General features: G+C 40.0%; 1 protein-coding gene across 4 annotated transcripts in view; it reads right to left on the reverse strand.

The window, feature by feature from the left end:
- DCLK2 (doublecortin like kinase 2) overlaps positions 1-16,402 on the reverse strand; it is a 92,173-nt gene extending 75,771 nt beyond the window's left edge. For all 4 annotated transcript variants that reach the window (XR_015699746.1, XR_015699745.1, XM_087736782.1 and 1 more), the window contains exons 1-2: positions 15,280-16,402; positions 2,522-2,856 (exon numbers count right to left, since the gene is read on the reverse strand). Coding sequence is in view for 2 of the 4 variants with exons in the window: in XM_087736782.1 (XP_087592908.1) it covers positions 2,522-2,856; positions 15,280-15,697 (753 nt within the window). In the remaining 2 variants the exon portion in view is untranslated. The remainder of the gene's footprint in view (positions 1-2,521; positions 2,857-15,279) is intronic.
- Between the last annotated feature and the right edge of the window lie 8,796 nt (positions 16,403-25,198).

Here is a 25,198-nt window from a genome sequence, read left to right on the forward strand (position 1 = left end):
CAAAACCCTGAGAAACACAAGAGCTACATTTATAGGAACATAGCCATTTACAAAATGCCTCTTTTTTTATTTAATGGTTGCCTTTCAAGCTGTGCCAACACTACAACGAACATAAAAGATCTGCCTCCCTAGCAGATTTAGAAGAATAAGCAATTACTACATTAGAGAAAATAGGCTCAGAAATTTCCACCAATTGGTAATTGGCAGCAAAGCAACTCTTTATTTGCCAAACCCCACAAAGCCCTCGGGCACCAACCTCTACATATACCAGCAATGAACAAAGAAAAAAAAAAATCCCTATTGCCTAAAACTGGGGTCAGCCCTTCACTTTGGAGAAAAAGAAACAAACAAAAAAACCTGAGAAGTCTTTATCCTCCTAGATAAGCAGAAGGAGACTTTTATTATCAGGGTGTTTAAAGCCATAGGTCTTCTATCTAGGGCACTATATTCCATGACCACTTAAATCACAATTACACTGTGGCTGTGCAAGCAAAGGCTCTTTCCCAAAGTCTACGGAAAAGCAAAAGGCCTTTCTTCCAAATGGAAGGGAGGTCTCCACGTTTATGCACTACTACTGCTGAAGCAGTTTACACACGGAGGCAGTTGTAAGAAGCAGCTATTTGCAGGCTGTCAGCAGCGAGAACTAGGGATTTCCCAATCCTGCTTGAGAACACCTACATCTACATCTGCAGTCCTAGTCTGATTATTGCCTTTACCACAGAAGGGCAGGAGGAGGTACTGCAGCAATTAGAAACCTTATACTTATTTTGGAGCATTACCAATGATTGGTCATCCTCACTGTGGACTGAAGACAGCTATCATCCACCACGAGCGACAGTAACGTGCAAGAAACATATGTGAGATTTAATGTTAATTAATTTTATTGATCCCTGATGCACTACTGCATCTTCCACATCAGTGCAGACCACTGAATTTCTACTATATTAACAAAGCAATAGAAGAGGTGAATCTGAACTGACAACCCTAGTTTTTGCAGTTTCCTTTCCTGACTCTATCTACTTGCTTGAGAAGATTAAAATCATCTTATCTGAGATAGTAACAGAATGGGCAGAAGAGACTAATTAATAAAATATATTATTATAATAAATATCCTCAAAGCTATTTTATTATGAATTAAATTAAACACGACTAAATCACATTTTGGATGTTCCTAGAAAGGATTCTCTCTTAACAAATCTCATTAACAAATCTCATTAAAAATCAAACCCATTAGAAGAACTAAAGAGCACATTATATAGTGCCACCAAATACTGAAAGTCAAGACTATCAGCGATGCATTTGCCTTGCTACATTTAATACCAAAGAACAGAAGTTCTTTTCAAGTACTTAATTATAAAAAGTGTATCCACACCACACAGAACATAACCAGAGAGACAGTCCTCATATTGAGACAATCTGAGTAAGCGCACTTGTTCTGCAATACATTTGCTAGCAACTTTCAACACAAAAAGGTGCTTCTTAAGTAGTCTATAGGATTACAACCATTATAAAAAGCTTGACAATGAAAATTCCCACATCTGTTTGAACTCAATTGAAACTTTTACAAGTAGTTGATGCAAATATATAGGTATGCAGGTGTGCAAAAATACCTGTGAATGAGCAAGGATCCTAATATTTAGTCAACAATACAACAGTCCAGGTACCCGATACTGAATGTGATCTACTTCGCAGCCTGGGTTGCTCTGTATTACTAAAGTCATAATGCTGTCAAAGCTCCGCATCAGTGTCAAATAAAAGTATCAAGTGTCAAAGTCCTGTTCCGTGAAGGGCTGAGTCATTAACCTGACTGATCAACAGCAAATGTATTCCTGACACTTTTACCTGGTACAGCAGAACATTCTGTGGGCCACTCCTTTGTATTTCTGAGTGAGAATAAAAACCTACCACATCATTAATCCTGGCAGTATCGTTTTTTCAGTGGTAAAACTAAAAGCAAAAGCAAGTTGCAAAGACATGACCACCCCCCCAGAAATATTCATTTCAGATAAAATTCTTGACCTTAGATCATGTCAGTTACTACCTCCAGAAAGACATTTCAGTCCTTTCGCTACTTAAATAGCAATCTGTGGAAGTGAAATGAAAGGAGGCAGCGATGTTTTTCTTATACCACTCAGCACTATGTAGTAGTCTGAAAACATGACTCTGCTTCCGAAAACACATACGTATTTTAACAAGCTTGCTTTCAAATGTTTCAAATAAACTGTATTACTTAATTGACAGACTTTTTTAGCAATGCAACAGTTAGTATACGAAAGAGGTTTTTTTAATTTTTTTTTTTCACATAGAATGTAAAATGGTCAACTTCTTTTGCATTATATACAATTTTATTTTTTGTAGATATTAGTATTTTAATACAAATTTTTAAAGTTGCTGTTTATTAAACTCTCCTTATTCAGAAGCAGGTTAAAGCATATACAGTAACAAGAATTCAAGTTATGAATACAAAGAAGCTTAGATTAACTCATAATTATTAGATGGTCACAGCAATTTATTCTCCTACCTGCTTTCCATCCAGCGTACAAAGCCTCTTGACTACACCCGAATCTAACTTAATGGCTTCTGTGATGTCAGTCAAGACCTGTTCAAAGGAGTGAGCAGTCTTCTTATTCAGCAGAATTCTCACAGCTTTCCGTGGTTTTACTCCACTCCTAATAACAGTCACTAATTTAGGTTTAATGAAATCTTTACTCTCCTTCACTTCACTCTTTGCGGATGTCAAAGATGTCAAGGTTCGAGTGGACCCAGTCCTTATGTTCACACACCAGTTTGGATTGACATTCTTGGTGTAATCAACTTTGCGATACGGTTCATTGGATGCACATACATAACTTTCACCTGAAAAGAAGATGACATTTTCATAATTTAAGGAGTTTTGCAGCTCTTTTTTGTCAATTAAAAAAAAAAAAACAAATTTTTCAGGAGGAGTGATTTTCCTGCATTTCAACTGCAGGCCATTTTAAATGGAGGACTGTAAATTATCAGAGCTTTCCACCCAAACAATACTCTCACAGAGTGGTTTCAACAGGTTTCAAGAGACCTCTGGTTAAGGAAAAAAAAAAAAAAAATGAAAACAACAAAACAACCAAACAGTAAAGGGTAACGCGTGGGTTGAAGATATTTCCTATTTCTTTTGGATCATAAGTTCTGACTGCAGAGTCATTTTGCAAGTGCTTAAATTACTTGAGTTCACAATACGTGACATTAAGAGCATTCTCCTACAGCAAACATCCAGGTCCTTCCCTATATATTCCTCAAGTATATATTTCACGATGTGTACACACATACCTATGTTTAATAAAGAATTATTTTAAAAGGAGCAAGTTTTAACACAATAAAATTCAAGCATCTCAAGGTCCTTACCCTGAAGTACACATTAATTTACCAGGAGTTATTGCCTTTCTACCAAGGATACACTGTTGAAATGTATTCACTTCAACATTTTTTAGACCAACAAAGCACCTGCTGAGGCCACAAATGAGACTTTTAGACTGCAGTAATATGAAAGCACACCTACACTTCTCCATTTTAATTTCTTTCCTAATTCAAAGCCTGCACTGCTGATATCTCCTGAAGTCATGAAAGGGAGGTTGGAGGACAAAACATGTTATCACAGGCTAGTCAAACACACCTTCACATCAAATTATTTAAACTGGCACCAGTCATGATACAGACCTAAGGAACTTGTTACTTTTCTCCATTCCTTGACATAACGCAAGACTGGAGACTAGCTGGCTTTTTTTTAAAGAGGATGACAGTTTTCTCTTCAAACTGCTGTTTGTTGTTTACCACAACTCTTTTAATGTCTGACAGCAATATTCAACGTGCAGACCATGACAAAAGACATCTTTAACTCTGGGTTATTTCTGCAATCCACATCCTTGGGGTGTCACAAAATGACATCCAAAGACTTTCTCAAAGAGGCAGAGTATTGCCGGAAGTATGAAATGGAAGCATTCCAAACTGATGGAACACACCATTCCTCCAGGCAGAAGAGCTACCTATATCTTAAAAAGTTTAGTCTGTTCTAAGATTAAAGCTACACGCTCAAGGTCACTGGTGGAACAAACGAAACTCACCTCCTACATACACAGCAAGAGGAGTAAAGACTACACACAGTGCTGCCAAATAAGAAGCATCTCAAAGAAGCTGGTAGTTGGAGTTCATACCAATTGAGTTACTAACATTATAGCTGCTGGTCATTTTGTTATTCTCCGCTCTACAACTAGTTTACTGTGTGACGTAGAACACTGGCGTGGTTTAACCCCAGCTGGCAACTGAGCCCCACGCAGCTGCTTGCTCACTGCCTCCCGGTGGGACTGGGGAGAGAATTGTAAGGGTAAAAGTGAGAATCATAGAATCATTAAGGTTGGAAAAGACCCTTAAGATCATCGAGTCCAACTGTTAACCTATCACTGCCAAGTCCACCACTAAACCATGTCCTCAAGCACCACATCTACACGGCTTTTAAACACCTCCAGGGATGGAGACTCAACCACTTCCCTGGGCAGCCTGGTCCAATGCCTGACAACCCTTTCGGTGAATAAGTTTTTTCTAATATCCAACCTAAACTTCCCCTGGCACAGCTTGAGGCCGTTTCCTCTCATCCTACCGCTTGTTACTACGGAGAAGAGACCAACCCCCACCTTGCTACAACCTCCTTTCAGGTAGCTGTAGAGAGTAATAAGGTCTCCCCTCAGCCTCCTCTTCTCCAGACTAAACAACCCCAGCTCCCTCAGCCGCTCCTCACAAGACTTGTGCTCTAGAGCCTTCACCAACTTCGTTGCCCTCCTCTGGACACGCTCCACACCCCAATGTCCTTCTTGTAGGGAGGGGCCCAAAACTGAACACAGTACTCAAGGAGTGGCCTCACCAGTGCCGAGTACAGGGGCACTATCACCTCCCTGGTCCTGCTGGCCACACTATTCCTGATACAAGCCAGGATGCCATTGGTCCTCTTGGCCACCTAAGCACACTGCTGGCTCATGTTCAGCCAGCTGTCAACCAACACCCCCAGGTCCTTTTCCACCAGGCAGCTCTCCAGCCACTCCTCCCCAAGCCTGTAGCGTTGCATGGGGGGGTTGTGCCCCAAGTGCAGGACCCGGCACTGAGCCTTGTTCAACCTCATACAGTTGGCCTCAGCCCAATGATCCAGCCTGTCCAGGTCCCTCTGTAGGGCCTTCCTACCCTCCAGCAGATAAACACTCCCGCCCAACTTGGTGTCGTCTGCAAACTTACTGAGGGTGCACTCAATCCCCTCATCCAGATCATCAATGAAGATATTAAACAGGACCGGCCCCAATACTGAGCCCTGGGGAACATCACTCTTGACCAGCCGCCAACTGGATTTGAATCCATTCACCACAACTCTTTGGGCCCGGCCATCCAGCCAGTTTTTAACCCAGCACAGAGTGCACTTATCCAAGCCATGAGCAGCCAGCTTCTCCAGGAGAATGCTGTGGGAAACAGCATGTGGAGAAAACTCGTGGGTTGAGATAAAGACAGTTTCATAGGGAAAGCAAAAGCCACACACGCAAGCAAAGCAAAACAAGGAATTCATTCACTGCTCCCCATTGGCAGGCAGGTGTTCAGCCACCTGCAGGAAAGCAGGGCTCCATCACACATAACAGTTACTTGGGAAGACAAACCCCATCACCCCAAATGTCCTCCCTTTCCTTCTTCTTCTTCCAGCTTTATATGCTGAGCATGACGTCATATGGTATGGAATAGCCCTTTGGTCAGTTGGGGTCAGCTGTCCCAGCCGTGTCCCCTCCCAGCTTCTTGCGCACCCCCAGCCTGCTCGCTGGTGGGGTGGGGTGAGAGGCAGAAGAGGCCTTGACTCTGTGTAAGCACTGCTCAGCAGTAACGAAAACATCCCTGTGTTATCAACACTGTTTTCAGGACAAATCCAGAACATAGCCCCATACTAGCTACTATGAAGAAAATTAACTCTACCCCAGCCCAAACCAGCACAAACCCTTAGGACAATTTTTTCCACAATTACATGCTAAATTTTTTGTGGATGCCCCTAGCAAGTGACTTTGTTTTTTGCGTGTGCGTGTTGGTTAAGAACACTGATTACTACTTCCTCCTACAAAAAATGAACAGAAGGTAATTTAGTCATTATTCTGGGTGCATAATATTAGGCATTCAACTTTGGAAAGTCCCTGACCACTTGCTTTGAAGTTTATTGATCTGCGTAAGACTTCAGTAATATTTAATCATCCTCTGATAATAACTTATATATAAATAAACCTGACAGCATACTATGCATAAGAATACCTTTCTAAACACACTGAGTGCGCTAAGATTTTACATAAGCTTCAGTACATGAAGTCACTTATCACTTCAGAGTAACCTCTTCAATGTCCAGCTGTGTGCAAAAGAGTTAAATTCTAGCTATCAGCACTGCAAGGTACCTCAAAACTAACCATCATTGAACATGTTCAGAATTATCCTTTCAAACTCAAAAAGAATGCACTTCCTAGACCATTTAAAAAAAAACAAACAAAAAAAACCAACCAAAAAAAAACAACCAACAAATGCACACAAGACGATTCAAAGTTAAACCTCAGGGCTGAAGCTTAAATTAAAAAAGTTAAAAAAACAAAACAACAAAACACAAAAAACCCTCAAAATTAAGGCTATTCAGAAACAGGCTCTCCAACTTGAAATAAATTAATTGCTTTACATAAAGAAGTACAGGTAGAGAACAAAAGGTCCCTTTGCTAGAGGATTTACCATAGAAGAGTCTCAATATGGTATGCTAGCTTGGTCTTTTACGGACACATATCACAACACAGTATCTTCTTTGAACTATCATGGAATGTGATCTACTATCTGTCAGAGCCGTACTACAACACGCTGTAGGACAGCAGAAATTGTCCCATTATAAAAATTTTTGGTCAGTATTAATCCAAAAGTATCTTTATTTCTTTAAAATAGCAGTGTAAGACTCTGCTTTCTACTAGTTCCCTTGCCTGATGCATGAATCAAATAATTTCCTGCTTATATGAATAGGTTGCAATGCCCATTTACTACAGATTTCTTCTTATTATTTCTTTTCCTTTAAGCAGAGGCCTTAGTTTTCTTTTTCTGATCAAAAAATAGGAAGTACTTTCAACTTAAAACAACGTAATACCTTAAAAGAACAAATTTCAAATAACTTGTTTCAACTCCATTTAGCCAAGCCTTAAGTTGAAGCACAAACTATTTTAGCTTTTTTAAAAAAAAAAAAGTATCTGGCAAAAGTGATTGCAAAATTTCCTATAATTGGCAGATACGGGATGCCTAATTACTTGAGAACTGTAATATATTACAGGTTGTTTAGTAAGTGTTTTAAATCCCATGCCTGCTTTCTTATACCAGTCATATAAACTAAACTTAGTAACACAGGTTTTGCATGGAAAACAGATTTTACTGCTACCCCTGCAAGGCAGTCACATATGGCAGGATTAGGGCAAGGACTCTGAGAAAACACATGCCCTGAGTGACTTGCTTGGTTCATGACTTAAAGTATGAAGTTTTTACTCTATTGAAATTACTGCTTAAACTCCTAATGATTTCACTACAGCCAGGACTTGACCCACAGTTTCTAAGTTCTATTGAGAACCTTGCAAAATACCAAAACAACTCTAGAAATAGAATATAATTAGGAAACCAATTGCTGCTTTCTGCATAAAGAATGATTTTCTAGGAATGAGTTAAACATTGACTTGTTTAGTTTAACAGGGGTATACAATTGATTATTCTACAGAAGAAAATATTTAAGGAAGAAAAAAAATGGCAGGGGTAAGTTAGATCACACCTATAAAGCTCACTACAGGAAACTTTCCTACAGAATGGCATATTCAAAAAGCATGCCTAAGAAAACACCACCCCTTGATGAGCAGACATTAGTTTTTGAACACTGTGCTATTGTTTAAATTGTTATTTTAGCCATCCTCCGAAGTAGAAAATGCATTTTTATATGTCTGTTTGGAAGAAACATCAAGTCATTTGTAAGAGCATTCTCTCTCTTTTACATTATATTTTGTAGGTAAAAACCTGAAAGTGTAATGTTATATATAATATTTGCTCACAGCTTTAACATATGACCTGGTTTTAAATCTGCTTGGGATTAATTCATGTATAAATACACACTTCTGGTAATCTCCACACTCTCCCAGAAAACCAATATTTATTAAATGTAACATACAGCACGTCATTTGGGGGGGGGGGGGGGTTGAAACCAGTCAAATTGATTTCAAACACTGTTAACAAAGTAACAGATAACTTTACAGTTAAAATCACATACATAAATAAATTTGGCTGTTTCACTAACTGCCTTGAATGAGATTTTTCATGTGTCTAACCTAAATACACATAATCTCAATTACCAAGAAAATCTTTTCTGAGACTTCAGTGGCATTTTGATCAGGCTGTAGCTTTTTTTTAATCATTTGTACATCCACCAGCCCTAGAAAGATGACACAACTCCACAAATAGGCATAAACAATGCTTCAAATATTTACAGTGCTGACTTCAATATGGCCAATTGTATGGTTTGAAGGCCCACTTTCCATTTATAGCCTTGAAAGATTTTAAAGCTAATGCATCCTAGCCTTAACTGGCACATAGTCACAGCAGTTACGTTACTGGAAATAAACACCATGTCTTTAGCTTACAACATTAGCATTAACATGAATCACCTCCCTAGTTTTTAGACCAGATCATGAAGTTAGTCACTAATATTACATTGAGATTTGCAGGTAAAGAAGTAAACTATAGACTAATGAAGTAGAAAGATCTATTAAGCAATACTTTCTTCTTTTTTTTTTAATCCAGAAAAAAATGCAAGAATTACAGACATAGGTTACAGCTGGGACTCTGAACCCAGCCAAACTATTCTACAGCAGAAAGCTTAAGCAGGCTGCAGAGCAGTTTTGGCAGAAGTATGAAATCTCCTCATAAATTGGCATTATAATTTCAACAGAGCATATGTGCCACCCATCCGATGCTTCGTGACAGTACTCAAAGCAATCTAAAAGTGTCAATCTTTCCATGAAGAAATCTCACTACCACCAAAAATTCCTCAAATGGGGCATATGCTCACTTAAAAGGAGTAACATCTGCTCATATTTTGGGTCACAACATAATCAACAAATGGAGTAAGTTTACTTCTGATTCTCTATGTCTTATTAACATTAGAAAAACAACTAGAAGACATGAAACATTGCCTATTAACAAGGAAACATTACCTGCTTCTAAATAATTTACCTGTACTGCATTAATAACCAGACGCACTATCCATGAAGCAAGACCTGTGTGTGTGCAGTGTGTACAGTTTGGCACTGTACAAGGATTCCAGTTTCAGAGAGCTAACAGTCTAAACATAATACTTGCCATTCCCTCACAACAGTAAAATACAGATGATGAACACAGAGAATGGTTAAAAGAGAAAACAAGACTACATTAGTCAATCTGAAAAATAGCCATAGACCATTAGTTGCCTAAATACTGTTTTGCTTACTTAAAAACTCGTCTACAAAGGTTTTCTTTTGCCATCTGTTTCTTCAACACCCTTATTCACAGGAAATGTGCGTAGCTCACCTTTCAAGATATAAATGCAGGAATAAAGAGAGTAGGGCGTACGCGAACTCTCCAAAATTCAGCCATGCAATTTTAGGTACTGATAGGAAAAGAAGGATGTATCTTGTCCTTTTGTATCACAAGTGTACATCACTTGCAACTATGTGCAGTTTTGAGGAAACACAGCTGCCTGACAACTTGGGATTCTTCTCAGCACAAGTTTTGTGAGCTGAAGCCCACTGCTAGGCATTTAACAAATAGCCTAGAAACATTCAGACTTTTTGTCCTTAAAAACAGAGACTACTAAAGAAAGACTTGTAGATATTTCATTTTCCTTCGCATTAGGTTAAAAAACAAACTGTGGATATGCCACGTAGTGGGTAATGCAAGGAAGAAATTAAGCGTACAACACTTAAAAATCCTGAGTCAGGATATTTGAAACAAAAGTCTCTGAACAGGGTTTTCTGGCTTGCGTTTTTTTTGCAAGGTGTTAACAAGCACTAACTACTATCTCCTGAGAGTCACATAAAGCATCATGTTTTTAAATGACACACTGCATAACAGAGAATGATATAGCTGGCACGGGTAAAAACATCCCTACAGAAATAAAAACCATTAGTCTCCGTATTTTTTAAATATGTGTTCCCCTGTGAAGCACATAGGACAGGGCAGGTTTCTAGGTACATTTCATCTATCCATCTCACATTCCTCAGCTTCTTGTGGTGGAACTCATTAGTTTCAAGGATGCCAAAAGCTGCTTGTTCAGTATAGTACATTAGTTATTAGGGCTACTAACCTTCTAACTTTAGGAACCACAGGAGAGTACCTTTTTTGTGTTCTGTAACACAAAGCCAAGCAAATTTCCACAGCAGTATATTTACGGCATGTATAAAAGGACCGATCTAAAAATAAAACAACCCCTTTTATGAAAGATTAGGTTATCTAGAACTCTCCTTCCTTCCTTTCTTTCACAGAACTTCCTTCCTCACCAGATTCTTACAATTCCTTCACTTTCACATTCCCTCCAATAACGCTTGTAAGTCACGATCTTTCCTCATCTACAGTTCCCCATGCACTTTTAAAAACCTGGGATGACAACCAGGATGGTTGTCAGATAGGAGCAGATGACTAATTGCTCCTAATTCTCCTTTGACTTTATTTAGTCAGGAGGTTCAGATGACAGCTTCCTATAAGCTTTTACAGAATCACAGAACAGCTGAGGTTGGAAAGGACCTCTGAAGGTCATCTGGTCCAACCTCCTGCTCAGGCAGGGTAAAAGCTTTCAGAAGACAGTTAAGGCCACCTGGTATCAGATCCGCCTAATACCATGCGCCTCCTCCACAGTAAGTAAATAACTCTTTTCGGGTAAATTACCTTTCTCCCATCCCTGAAACTAGGAGATGCACAGTGGTAGAACTATTTTATTTTGCTTGGATGGGAAGTCAACTAACAATTACATCTGTATTTCACATCCACACCCCACTGCTCCAGGACTGTGTAACTACAGTGATTTGAACATATCTGAGGAAGCATATGCTTTTAATATTTTTTAATCCATCTTTTATCCTTCCTTTTTACCCTTCTTTGTTAAGCCTGCTACATTTACCTCTTTTTAAAGCATTACAGCTCCTGGCTTTAGCACAGGAAGGTAATCCTTTGCTTTTGGAAGAAACAAAAATACAAACTGCCTACTTGGTGTTACTATCTGCTTGCCCTGACAAGACAAAAGATATTCTTGACCTAATATAACAGTGTACATCAACTAGAATCACAGGTACTTAAGCAGGATTAAAATGTAATATGCAGTTACAATGAGAATGATCTAAGGCAGAAAATACTTGGAATGTTCAATATGTCGTTTCAAAAACATTCTTTTACTCTGCATTAGTGTGACAGAACCCATTTCTTCAAAACAGATATTGTCCTGCGCTACATGTCCTAGCCGTGCATAAGGACTGCGCTGCTCAGAACCTTCCCACCTCCTGCCCAAAGACTTCCCTACAGCTACCTGTTGATGGTCTGCACAGTCGTGCAGACAAAACTACTGACATTTTATAAAGGACTGTATTAATTAAGCATTGTAATTGAAAGAACAAAGACTCTTCGCAATGCTTCCTATCTAGGGAACTAGAAAAATTCCCTACCACATGCCAAATCAACATAACTTTTCTTGCCAGGAATAGAGTCTACACTTGGTTTCCTCTCCCAAAATCCAATGTCTCCCAACTTTGCAGCAGACCATAACAAACAGTTTTCTCCATGTCTACCAAGACAATGAAAGCACAGGATAGCAAGACAGAGCATGACCGACATTAATGTAAAACACAAACCTCAGCACTAAAGAACTGCACAGTTCTTACTATTACCATTGTGTCATGCTTTAGGAAGCTTACGTTTTTAAAGAGAACTGAAGGATTTAGACAAACAGTTAATTAGTTAACTTTGGTAGAGAATAAAAAATGAAACTATTATTTCATTATTGCTATTGAAGGGCAAATATAAAATTACACATGGAATCTGCTATTCAAAAGTAAAAAGCAGTGTAAAGTCTGATAGCAAAATTGAAAGAAAGAAAACTGTAAGAAAGCCATAATATTCCCAACCACCATCCCCTCTCTGGACCTGTCTGCTCAAACAAGATCAGGAGCACACAATGAAATTCTTCACTCCTCCCATTCTAAGAAAGCAATGAAAACTGTCAAACTCATGAGCCATAATGTTCCCTAATCTACAGGGGCTGGGATATAAATGATATTTGCCTAAGGCTGGTACAGCAGAGCATGCTTTTTTGACTGTCATATCCAGTTAAGAAAAGCAATAGGCTTAAAATGAAGCTTGTCAATTTTTGACTAATAAACCTGATCTGGTCAAATTTTTAGCTGACTCAACCTGTAACAGTAATATTTGAAATCTACAGTACATCTGTGCATTAGCTATTTTCCTCTTAAAATGATAAACAGTAAAACAGATTGCCAAATATAGCCAAACACCAAAAAGCATTCATCAGTGACTCAATTCAGCTAGTTTGGACTATTATGATATAGAATTTGATACTGCCAGCTTTTATACCCCAGGCAGATATTAACCTGATAAATGCCAAATAGTCCTTAAAGAGCTTGCCTGCACTGGGGCACATCGGTGTCCAAGAGCTACACACACAAGCTTGCGTTGAGGAAGGCTGAATGCAGATCTTGCTGGCTTGGCAAGGGTGGCTGAGCATTCACCTTCTGCTCACTTCATAGAGCTGCCACTACTGAACCTGAACTGCTGCGATTCCGTGTACCAGTTCAACAACACTGATGATGTGCAAACAGACTAGTCTATCAGGCACTGCATCAAGTAGCCATGTTCGGTCTGGTGTTCAGCCTGTAGCTGGCATGCACAACAGCACTTCAATTTTATTTTCCTTTCTGAAAATTAAAAAGCAATACAACAAAACACCATTTAAAACTACTTCTGGTGCTACTGCAGTTCAAGCTTTAGGATATCACCAATGTTCAAGTATTTATTCTAGAGCAGAAATTCAATCTTGCTGTGGCTGGAACTACAAGAAATAAAGAAAATAAAAACAAATGAGATCCTCTTCCAGCATCTCAAAGAACAAAACAGCTGGCAAAGAGCTCAGATAATTTCAAGGAATGATGGATTCACTACTTGTTTGCTTTCTTCCTGCCCCTGTATATGCTTTCCTTTCTCTGTATGGTGATTAGACTTACATTAGCAAAGTTTTTGGCATGCTAATTGGAGAACATACTAACCCAATTATGATGCTACAGGATTTTCTTAAGATTCCTGAGAGTTGTATTGGTCATGGATAGATGACTAAGTAATTGGGACTCTCTTTTTCCCATTTTACTGAGAAAGCATGGAAGTGGCATTTCAATTGTGACATTTGTTTTGCTTTATTCTTCCAGTGAAGAGCAATGACAAAGGTCACTCATTCAATGAGTATTTGAAGAGACAGGAAGTAAGTTTTTGCTTTCAGTTACTAACTTAAAAAGAGTTGTGAGAGCACACACTGCATTTATACTGTTGTCCAGCAAGCCATTTCGTCCTTGTTTTCAGACATAAAAGCTTAAGATCATTCCTTCTGCAACATTTCAAAAGTCACCCCAAGTTATCATTAGTTTATCCAATTTTTGCTTCATTTCTTTTCCCTACCATCCCCACTCCAGCACCTCTTTTTTTTTTTTTTTAAGCTATCTCTAAATTAATCACTGAATCATGGAAAAGGTTTTGGTTGATTTCACATTTATTTTATTACCACAGAGTCAGCATTTCACTCTGCAATCATCTCCCATTTCCTCTGTTTTGACTGTAGAACAGCCTTATGGTAGATCACATGATGGGGAAAGTCCTCAGGCACTATGTTACTATTATAAAGAGCACTTTCATGCATATCTTTTTTGAGTGAGAACCCCTTGATGAAGCAAAGGCTGCATCATCTCCTCCTCTAACATGTTCTGGAGTGGCTGGTCCCCAACTCCCAGTACCTTTACTGGTGGATTATATCAAGGTGTTCAGGTTTCCTTTCTCATCAAATTCTCCAGATGTGATTCATCATTGCTTTGAAAGGGACGTTTCCAAATCAAAGCCTAAAGGACACACAGCTGAAAGCCTAAAAAGGACCTGTAGAAGACCTACAAATGAACTTCTTCATTAACACAAATCAGCTACACCTGGCATATAGAGTCACTGGGTGGAAGACAGCAGTGGTTGATGTATTAGATACCTGAGGACAAGCATCAAGTGCAAACTGATTATGAACAGCACAGCATGCCCAAAACAACCAATAAATTTGAAAGCCTGCTTCATCTAATGCTGGTTTAAACTGTATTTTAAGACATCATGAGAGAACATGGAGGAAGTCTGCTACTTATTCTGGTAATTATCATTCCCTCCAAACAGGAGGCATATGTTTCACTTAGAAAAAAGTACTTCTGGCCCCATTTTGAGTAGTCAAGTGCTGCTCTGCTCAGATTTGCAAGGTCTACATAACCTTAGCTGCTAACTCCCATTATCAAAAGCTACTTAGGGACAACTCTGGAAAGCATTTGATTCTATAAAATGCTTTTGGAAGTCAGTCAAGGTAGATAATTCGCTCTATGAATATGGACTCTGATCACATTTGAAAATAGGACTTTACACCAGTTTGTTTTAATAAGTGGTAGGGTATAAATATCCCTTTTCACAGCACAGGGTCTTTCTCTCAGAAAGCTTAAGCCACTGTGAGGTATCAATGACATAACTGTCAGAAAACTAAATGACAGCATTTCCCTCTCTTACAATGGTGATGACTGAAAGGTAGCCAGGAACTTTACTATGGTTCTTGCAGATGAAAAGAGTACCTGCTGCTTAACTACCATTAGAGTCAACCCCCACACATGGAGACAGCACTGGTCTGGGTGGTGGGAGAAACGGATGGTCCACAGTAGGAAAATGAGGCCTATCGCACCTCACAGCAGCAGGCAACCCTGGCCCACTTGCCCTCAGGGGCTCCACAGCTGCCTATTTTCAGCAAGGCGACCTCTCTCAGCTTTGGTCGGGGTAGTGAGAGGAAAGCCCACCCCAGGGAGAGCCTGCAGTCCACCACCAGGCCCCGTGCCGCCTCTCACCAGACCTCTGCGTGCCAGGGCAGAACCGCCCACGGCCTGCACCCTGCTTGCCCCTAGGCCACTGGAGCCCCCTCACCTTCCACCAGCTCGTCCAGGCTGGTGAGCTTCTTGCTGCCGTCGATGGTGTAGATGGTGCGGACGCCCTGAGGCAGGTTCACGTTGTCCGACAGGGATCGGGTGAGCTCGACGAGGAGGGCGTCGAAGGAGCGGAAGCGGTCGGTGGAGATGGCGTACACCAAGCCCTTGAAGTACCTGTCCCCGTTGCGGTAGAAGCGGGCTTTCCGGGCCTTCTTCTCCGAGCTGAGCGCCTGCAGGGTCCGCGTCCGGTAGAGGCTGCAGTGGGCGCTGTGCGCCGGGCTGGGGATCAGCCCGTTGCCCCGCGGCCCCGCGCCCGCACCGCCGGAGCCGGTGCCGCCGCGGCGCGGCCCGGCGCGCTGCTGCCTCTTGTCCCGCTCCTCGAAGTGCTCCAGCTCGATGCTCCGGTTGCTCGCCATGGGGAGCTGCCTTCTCGCCCTCCCAGCTCCGCTGGGACCCAGGCCGGCTACCGACTGCTAAGCCTGCCCCCGCGCTCGCAAGGGCTCCGGTCGCCTAATTCAGCATCGCGCCCGGCCTCCCTCGCCGGGAGGGCTGCGGGTGACCGCGGCGCCCGACCTGCTCCACAACCGCGGCTCCAGCTGTCGCTAGCTCCGCCGTTACCCGCTGCTCCGCCCGCAGTCGCGCACAAAAGCATCCCTCATGCCTTAACTCGGCGGCTACGGGCACCGCCGGGGAGGGAGCGAGCGGGCGGGAGGCTCGGGGGAGCCCCACGGCCGCGCCCCCGCGCCGTGCCCATGCAGGCTCGCACAATGCGGAGGACGCCGTGCGCGCAGGTCCCCTCCTCAGCCTCTTCTCTGCTGGCTGCGCCGGGGAGAGGGGGTGGGGACGGAGAGCCTATTCCGCCAGCTCCCGCCCGGCTCCGGCTCTGGTCCCGGCGCGGGGGGACCAGGACCCCTGCGGCGCCAACGGCCACCAGTCAGCGGGGGGAGCGGCGCAACCTCCCGCGTCCTCGGCGGGCAAGGGCGCTGCTAGCGCCTGCCTCCGACGGAAAACAACCGCAGCGGATCAGCCGCGAGGAGCGAGCTGCGGCCCGGCCGCCCGCGGTGCCGGCGGTGAAGCGGGAGGCGGGCGAGGCGGCTGCCGGGCCCTAGAGCCGGGCGGGCGGTGCGGCCACTGTGAGGGCGGGCGCGGAGAGGCGGGGGCGGCGCCATCTCGGCTTGAGGCGGGCGCGGTGGCGCCGCTCTCCCCAGTGGCGGCGGGCGTTGAGCGGGAGGAGAGCTGCGTTGGTGAGACGGCCGGCTCCTCGGCGGGGCTCAGGTGATGAAGCGAGAAGGGAAAGGGTTCTTCTAGGAAAGGAGAACGATTCCGGGGAAGCAGCTTTCCCGCAGGGGCAGCTCTGTCCCTCTTGCGGCGGCTCTGACAGGACCTGTCCATCGAACCACCGCCCCCTCAGGCGCGCCAGTGGAGCTGCCTGCTAGCCCTCTCCTGGCCTCGCTTTGACTCGGTTACTGGGTTAAAACGCTAAAAATGCCTCTAGGGCTCATTTCTATATGGCCTTCTCCCTAAAATACATCCCCCATGACAGAAAACTATGCATCTCTGTCATTTCCCTTTCTCATTTGTGAATGCCAGTGCCACTGAGCTTCCCACCCTCTCTGAGGAACCAAATAAGCCCAATTCCTGTTCCCACAGTCTTAACCTCCTAAACGCTCTTTAGCCCATGGTTCACAGCTTCCCCAGGTAGCTTCTCAATGCTCCCTAGGTTGCTCAAGTCAAATTCATTTTTGGTAGAAATGGCTGGCATGCATTCAAATGGATGCCGTGTCAACTTTTTTCCAACTTATTTTCAACTGCTACAGAATGTATTTTATTTTCTTGACATAATGAGTACGTAAAAAATGTAAAAACTGTAAAAGGCATTTACAACTAGCTACAGGCTTTCACTTTTTTTCAGGTCTCTTGAGAGATTCTAGTTGTGTTATGTCGTTACAGCTGGTCGCAGTTTCGGCTCTTTTGTCCTGGGCCCATAAGAACCTTTGCCCGTCCTTCTCCACGCTGCTTACTCAGTTGCTGTCAGGAGGTGGCACTCAGGTTGATCCTCTGCGTTGCAAGTGTAACTGCTGCAGGTGGAGCTTCTCTATATAAAAATTAAATTAGTAACTGAAAGACACATATAGGAGAGGGTAGGTTTATGAAAGTCCTTTTCATGCTTAGGACAGAACTCTGTTCAGTAAAGACATTCTACAGAGCCAGAAGATACATTTTCTGTCTATATGTACATACTGGGAAAGGGAAGAGATTTGGCTAAGAAGATTTATTTATGTTTGGGTTTGTGTTTCAGCAGGTTTTGAAAATATTGTTTGCCATGCTTTCTATAGATTTATTATTTTTCACTTTTTATATTTTGAAATACCAATAAAGTTAAGCGCTATCTCACTATTATTGCTGGGTTTATTACAAAGTAGATGAAACATCTAGCTACAATATTCCTAAAGACAATACATGGAAAACATCAGTGAATTTCACTCTTTCTTGAAGTGCCAGCTTCTGTGATGCCTGGAAACGTCCACAAGCACCTTCTATGTCCTCCCAGCTGCTAACTATTGCCTACTATCCACAGCACAGTGCTCAGCACAGTGTAGAGGACTCATGCAGATTAGCATGTAAAATATATATATAAATTGAATATATTAACTGTCTCTATGACTGAATTTAGGTTGGAGAATTCAGTGTCAGGGTAGACATTTTACTGGTTTCAGGTTGTTTTGCTGGGTGGTAGGGTATGCCATGCCCAGGACTTGCTCTGACTTCTGAACTCTCTAGAGATGGGATGGGGGAAAAGGAATTTTATACGGTCCCCACAGTAAAGTAAAACTAAAAGGGAGTTCGCACTCCTTTGACCGGAAAAATTCTCTCTCCTCCTCAAAGGGAATCTACACTACAGAGAGTTTTTGAAGTCTGTACAGCCACAGTGTTTTATAGAGCGTATACACATGAAATTGAATTCTGGCCTGTAAAGCTGAACTACTTCTATATTAAGAGGCTATTTACAGAGAGATTGAGATTAGACCTGCATGTGTAACTGCCAAGGAAATCCCTTGTGATACCTCAAACCTGTTCCTACAACTTGTGCTCTTCCTTTTTGGTTCTCTTCAGATGTTTGTATTTTTAGTAAGCTCTGTAAGCCCCCATTGGGAATGGTTCACAGTGCTTCTATTTGTATGTATGCTTTGCCTTTTCCTTGCCACCTCATTTCCCCTAGAGATTTATCTGTAATCAGAGATGTTTCAAAAGACTTTCAAAGATGAGGAATAGAACCCCAAAACAACCCCATATGCAGCTGAACTACATTTGCTGTTCCACATGAGAAAATTTGTGTGCTTAATATGCAGTTCTGTATGGAACCGAGCTATGCAATCCCATTATCTTCTTCCCTCTTTATCTTTACAAATAGGGTTGATAAATTAGCAGTTCACTTAACAGCAAGCAATGTATAAATGATACTTTGCTTGTTAACCTAAGTCTCCTGACACCACAAAAATGTGATTATCATTCATACTTGGGATATTCTTATTCTATAAATATACATTTCCTATTTGAAAAGAAGAGAGCTTCCAGTTTTCATGTCCATCTAATTTATCAGTTCTCCCTCCTGTCTTTGTTTTATTTTTTTCTTCCGCTTTATTGTGGTAGGCATAATGAATTCTTGGTTTAAAACTCTTCCTGCATCTAGAAGACCTCGTATGCGGTTTATTTTTTGGTTTTGTTTTGGTACATTGGTTTGGTGTTTTTTTTGTAACAAGCAACCCCTCTAAGAAAATTCTAAAAGGAAACCAAGAAAACTTCACCATCCAACACAATGTCTCTTCTGTAACCTGAACTCCTTACCTTCCTGATTGGAATCAGTGGAATTCAAGTTATTTAGCACATTTAATGGGTTGATAGGCAAAATTCAGTTCAGGATCAGAGTTTACAGTGGGTAGTTTTAGAATATTTATGTATCTGACCTTTGCATTTAGCTCATTGATTTCACCTTGAAAATGATAATATGTAATGTTGCTAAAGAAGAAAAAAACCCACCATAAACTTGGGGTCTGCTGGTTCAAGATTTATTATGTGAAAAACATTCTTTGAATAATTCAATAACAAAATGTTTACTTGTAGCACTGAAGATATCAAATTTGAGTATTTAAACAATGAAATGGTTATTTGTAATGATTTGTTTTCAACCAAGAATGTTAAAATGCTTTTAAAATATTCATACAATAGAACCTCTCAGCACCCCTGTGAGATGCTGTGCCCTACTTCATAGATACATAAAATGGGAAACCAAAAGTTTAAGCAACTTGACCAAGTAGCAGAGAAGTCAGACTGGAACCAATAACCTTCTCTTCAACTGTATTCAGACAAAATATATAATACAGATATTATGATATTAGAATATTATAATATATATAATTCAGAATATAGACAACTATACAGAAACAAAACATGCAAAGAAATACATCAGCATAGGTGGCATAAGAAAGATGCGTCAGTCCTCAGTCAGGCATAATCTGCTTATGCTGCATGTTCTTGTCACATTAACACTTGTTGATGAGTGGGAATGTGAGTCTGAGGCTCACTGAATATTGAATTATCTTAGTGCATCTTAATGTATCATAGTTAGAGAAATGTCTGAATCCAGTATCTCTGATAAGCCATTGTAAATGTGTATTCAAAAGACCTCAGAATTGTTTATTCACCTGTTTCAATAGACTAGATGAAAATGCCATACTTCAGTTACTTGTTAAATGACTTTGTACACTTCCCAAAGGATTCCTTTGTCCTTAAATTTACCTTTAAGAATATTATTTCTGAACATCCATTTAAGAGTTCTGAAAGTAGTAAAAACCATATGAACAAAAGCCTTATAAAACCAATGTTGAACCTGAAACACAAAAATGTAGAGATGGAAAGATCCTTACAGTATGTTCTATTTCAATTTGCTGTACCAAGAAAGACTCAAATATACCAAAACCATTCTCAGTAAGGTCCTGGTTTTAAAGCCTCTTCATGGGTGAGATTTCATATCAGCCAGTAGTTTGCTCAAAGGAATGTTTTTCTTAATATCCACTTATTTTTTTCTTCCAGATTAGCATCTTTCTGCAGAACTTCTCTAGCACTTTGCTGTTGTTCAACAGAATCACTTTTGTCCTATTTTGCTGTCCCTGATGTGGGAATGGATGAGAGGAGTGGGATGCTACCTCCATCCAGAGTAGCATGAATGAAGTTGTAAAGTATTCTCAAAACAAGTAAATACTTCACATAAACCTAGGTTTTTTGATACAGTGAACATCTTGGAAGAGCTAGGATACCTTCCCAATAGGCTCCTACTGAAGCCACCTGGGATCTCAGTCTTTTTGCACTCCAGTAAAAATCAGTTCCTAGTTATCAGTGATTGCTCAATGACACGAGGTCATGATTCTCACCCATTTAAATTTGAACAGATTGCCACATTAAATAAATGGAGTATGTGTGTCTATGATATAAATAAATGCCTAACTCCCAGTGCCTTTATTGGTGGATTATATAAAGGTCTTCATGTTCCCTTTCTCATCAAATTCTCCAGGTGTGATTCAGCATTGTTTTGAAAAGGGAGGTTTCCAAATCAAAGCTCAAATGACAGTTGAAAGCCTAAAAAAGATGAGACATTAGAAGGCCTACAAATCGTACTTCTTCATTAATGAATCTACATTGCAAGATATTTGTGAATTTTGTTTTTGCCAACTGTTTAAGATGGCTACATTAATTTGTGTGACTCATTTAGGCTTTGCATATGGCAAACCAAGAAGGTGTATCAGAGGAATTCTGACTATCCAATACTACTGTAACTGGATAAAAACAGAAAGAAATTATTATCCTTATAGAAGGGTACAGCATTTGTCTGTTATATATGCTCTAACACCTGAGAAGTTTCATTTCTACTGGTAAATTATTGTATTGCACTTACCAATCTAACAATTCAGCTTCTGTAATTAAAAAAATAAACATTTTTTAAAAATATTAAAGACATTTTGCATATGGGTGTCAACAAGACTGCTTGATATGTTTATTATGAATTAATCATGTTATATATTCTAAGATTAGGACCTCAGCATAATTTTGTCTGTAAAAAAACAAAAAAAAATTGATAATTTGAAGAGGAAAAAGGCATGATTTACAGACAAAGAAATTCCTCTTTTACTCATCTTTTTTTTCTAGGCCATTTAGAAAGAAGCCATTGGCATTTTTAGAACATATCTATTACCTTTTTGCTGTTAACCCTATCATCATTTTTGTATAATCATTAACAATTTTAGTTCCATCTGTTGCTGTTCCAATACAAGACATCAAAATTCTGTATTTTTAATAGAAATGGCAGTCTGGATAGTTGTTATAAGTCTGGTTGAGCAATCCATGATCCAGGATTAAATGGCTCATTTCATCTGTTTATCTGTTCATCTGTTTTTTAAGTAAAAGTATGATTAGTCACACAGTCTTAAAAATAGGAAAAATGTAGGATCTTAAAAAAAAACCTGAAGAATTATGTTATTTCAGTGGTTAAAAAATTAATAAGGAGAAGATTCAAATAAGTCTTTCAAAGATCACTGCCAACAGTTATTTGTTATAGTGAATTACCAATATACTTAAAAATGAAAAATTAATTGTGCTTTCTGAGACAGCTACTTCAGCAAAGTGGTCTACAGTTCACTGATGACCCATACCTGATGAAATATGGAAACTAGAGATGAAAACAACAATGAAATAATATGTGTTTTGAAACAAATGAACTTCTCAAGAATTATTTCAAAATGTAATTTTATAAAATGGTGGTTACTGAAACAAAGCCAACTACATAGAATTGTCTCATCTACACTCTTGTTCCTAGATGTTATTTCCCACCCAGCTGGGGTTGCTGCCCTTGTTTCTGCTGGTACAAATATCCCTGCAAATTCAATCTGGGGAACGATCTTGGTTGAATATTAACCCTCACCTCCAAAAACGGGATAGTGCAGGAACGTAGGATAGCATATTTAGCTAGCTTTGAGAACAAAATAATATAATTATAATATAATCTGTGCTAATATATGCTCTGTGCACATCACTGGAGGCTGGTTTCAGCTTAGAGCTCTAGTAACTTTTGTTAGAGAATTCTTGCATCTAAAGATAAGTGTTGTTTTGGAGCTGAGAGACCAAACCCAATCTTGGCCTTCTAGGTTTGTGTGACTGCTCTAGTAATAATGGTGTGAAAATTTTTGTGTGTGTTGTCAGATTTACTGGAGAATGGCATGCTGCTGTTTTGTTCCTAACTACAAGCAAAGGTTTTAGTTAACTTTAGCAAAATTATTTTGTCCGTTCATAGACACAATACAAAATGAAGTTCAGTCAATAGGGTCAGCTCCTGTACAGAAACGAGAAAGCAGTCATTTGGCTTTCATTTGATAAGAATCTTGCTTTAATTTTTAGAAGGAAATCAGATACAGTTTTGTGAAATGTTCCTTTAATCTTCATATGCTCTTTCCGTATCAGTCATACTTTAGCTTGCATGTTTCAGTAATCTTTGTATCTTTGACAAGAAATCTATATATTTGACTGCTTGCTGCCAGCAAAACCATTTACAGTAGCAGCAGAATAATGTCTCTCAACTACTACAGTCAGCATGGTCGAAGCTTGTGCTGGAACTTTGCCAAATTGAGCTTTTGGTCTTAATAAAATAATAAAGTGCTGCTTTGGGTCTTAATTATTGGCAATAATGTTGTGAATATCACATTTCTCCTCTACACATGACTTAGATTGAGACTATTGCTACCTCATGACTTCTTATTTTACTGTTTTCTTTAGGATCACTCATCCTGACAGGTCTGGGAGGAACAAAAGAAGCTGATTTATCAATAAATAAAGAAATCATGAGAGGCAAGTGGAGGAAATCTGGTGAGTTTCTCAGATCCTGGTAGTGTGTATGGGCTAGAAAGTGAACAATTTGCTGCAAAACCAGTCATGTTTCTTCCAGAAGGGGTAGCAGTTTGTGCTGCTTTGGAAAGAGCTGGAAATAGTATAGAATTAAAGTATTTGCATAGAGATCATCAAGTGCAGTCAACTATTATTCTCGAGAAGGCAAAACCTTAAGCTAAATAATTTCAAGGTCAGTTGTGAATCAATTAGGAATAACTGTCATACTTCTAGCTGAAGGGCACAGGAGGTCATGAGAAGCTAGCTGCTGACAAAAGAACAAGTATGGCTATAGGCACAAAGTTACCTTGGCCTGTTCCAGAGTTTTCATTGTATTTGCTGAGGTCTGAGTTTGGAAAAGAAGTAATAATTCTGATTCTTTTTTTTCTTGTAGAAAAGTCAGATGCTAGGGGTTAATTCTAAATCAAGCCGCCTCAGAGAACTCAAGGAGTCTGAATCCTATTTTCATGATGAACTTCCTCAAATCTTAGAGTTGGGAGATTTACATGCAATATAACCCTTTGGTTCTGTAGAAGTAAGGAGAAGGAAACTGTGCCTGAAGTATTTAGTTTTATCCCTCCTTTATTTGTTCTTTCCATAATGACAATGGGCTAAGTGCCACATGTACACTGAAAGGACTTAGTCCTAAACTCATAGAAGTTACAGTCCAAAGTTCTTATCTTGAAAGGGTATGCATGCAAATGGTAATTATTGACTTCAAAAACTGTCCCATGTGTTTGCAGAACAGGAACCAAAATACAACTGACAAACACAAGAGTTGCAATAAAGTGTCCTGGAGAGGGTTTTCTCCTTACCATTAGATGTTTGATTTTTTTCCAGAACTGGAGAGTTCTTTAGTCACTGCCGTGTTCCTCTCCTGCCATATACAGAAAATATCAAATGACTGGAGTACAGGGAAAACAAAAAACATTCATTGCTACTCAATTTTTTCTGTTGCATACACACAGGTATTCTATGTCTCTCTTTCCCTCAGTGGTCTAAAAATCACATGTCTAGGCTATTTTGTACAAATTAGTGGTGATTTATAAAGGTGAGTAAAATCTACGGGAAAAAAACTTTCTAGGAACTTCTACTCTCTTCTAGTAGAGAGCTCTTAGGAAATATGATAGCTCTTACAGGTTTTTATAAAAAACCAAAAGTGTTTATATATATTTATATATTTAGTTTCAGTATGTGTACTACTTTATAGAACAGAAAACTGTAACACCTGGAAACTAGTAGTTAGCCAGAGCAGATAACAGGGAATTAGGCTATTAATCTGCTTAACAAGGACAGATGCCAAAGTAGTTTAAATTATGCTAGTTGGTAATTCTATTCTTATATAAGAGGAATTTGAATTTAGCAAGACATGCAGGGGTGAAAAAGAGTATAAGCATACTAGTTCATTCAAAGTCCAAATGCAAGTGTAGTAACTGTCCTATTTCAGTTTTTCAGCCATTAATATACAGACTTATGGTCCAACGCGAGCTCAGTTTACACCAGCTGGGATGATACACACTTGATTGGTGTGCAAACCTACATATTTCAACAGTTATTCCATCTGGTTTTCTGTTCTGTTGTCTGATCCTTTACTGGCAAATTAGTCATGAGAGTCTGCTGTTATCATACCATGAAAGTACTTCTAGTTTGAATTTTTTTTTTTTTTTAAATTGGACACTTGTGTTGCCCACTGCCATTTTTATTTTGTTTTGAATAGCAGGAAAACAGCTGTCCTGTGGACATGCTAGAATTTTTGCCACTCTGCTGCTCATTTACTGTAGAGCAGGAAATTCTCAAAGACTTAGTGACCTCTAAAATTGTAGGTCAATATTGTTTGGCCTTGGAACATCTATTGCAAGACTACGCTGTGGATTAACTGGGGGATTAATATTTAGTCTGTAAAGTATTTCTTATGTGAAAAATTTTGCTGATAAAAGGTCATAATCTTGTTCTTTCTTGATTGATACTTGATTTTTTTTTTCCTCTGA

This window comes from Nipponia nippon, unplaced genomic scaffold (genome assembly GCF_047370975.1).
Source record: "Nipponia nippon isolate SJK-2023a ecotype South Korea unplaced genomic scaffold, ASM4737097v1 scaffold_6, whole genome shotgun sequence".
Taxonomy (NCBI): domain Eukaryota; kingdom Metazoa; phylum Chordata; class Aves; order Pelecaniformes; family Threskiornithidae; genus Nipponia; species Nipponia nippon.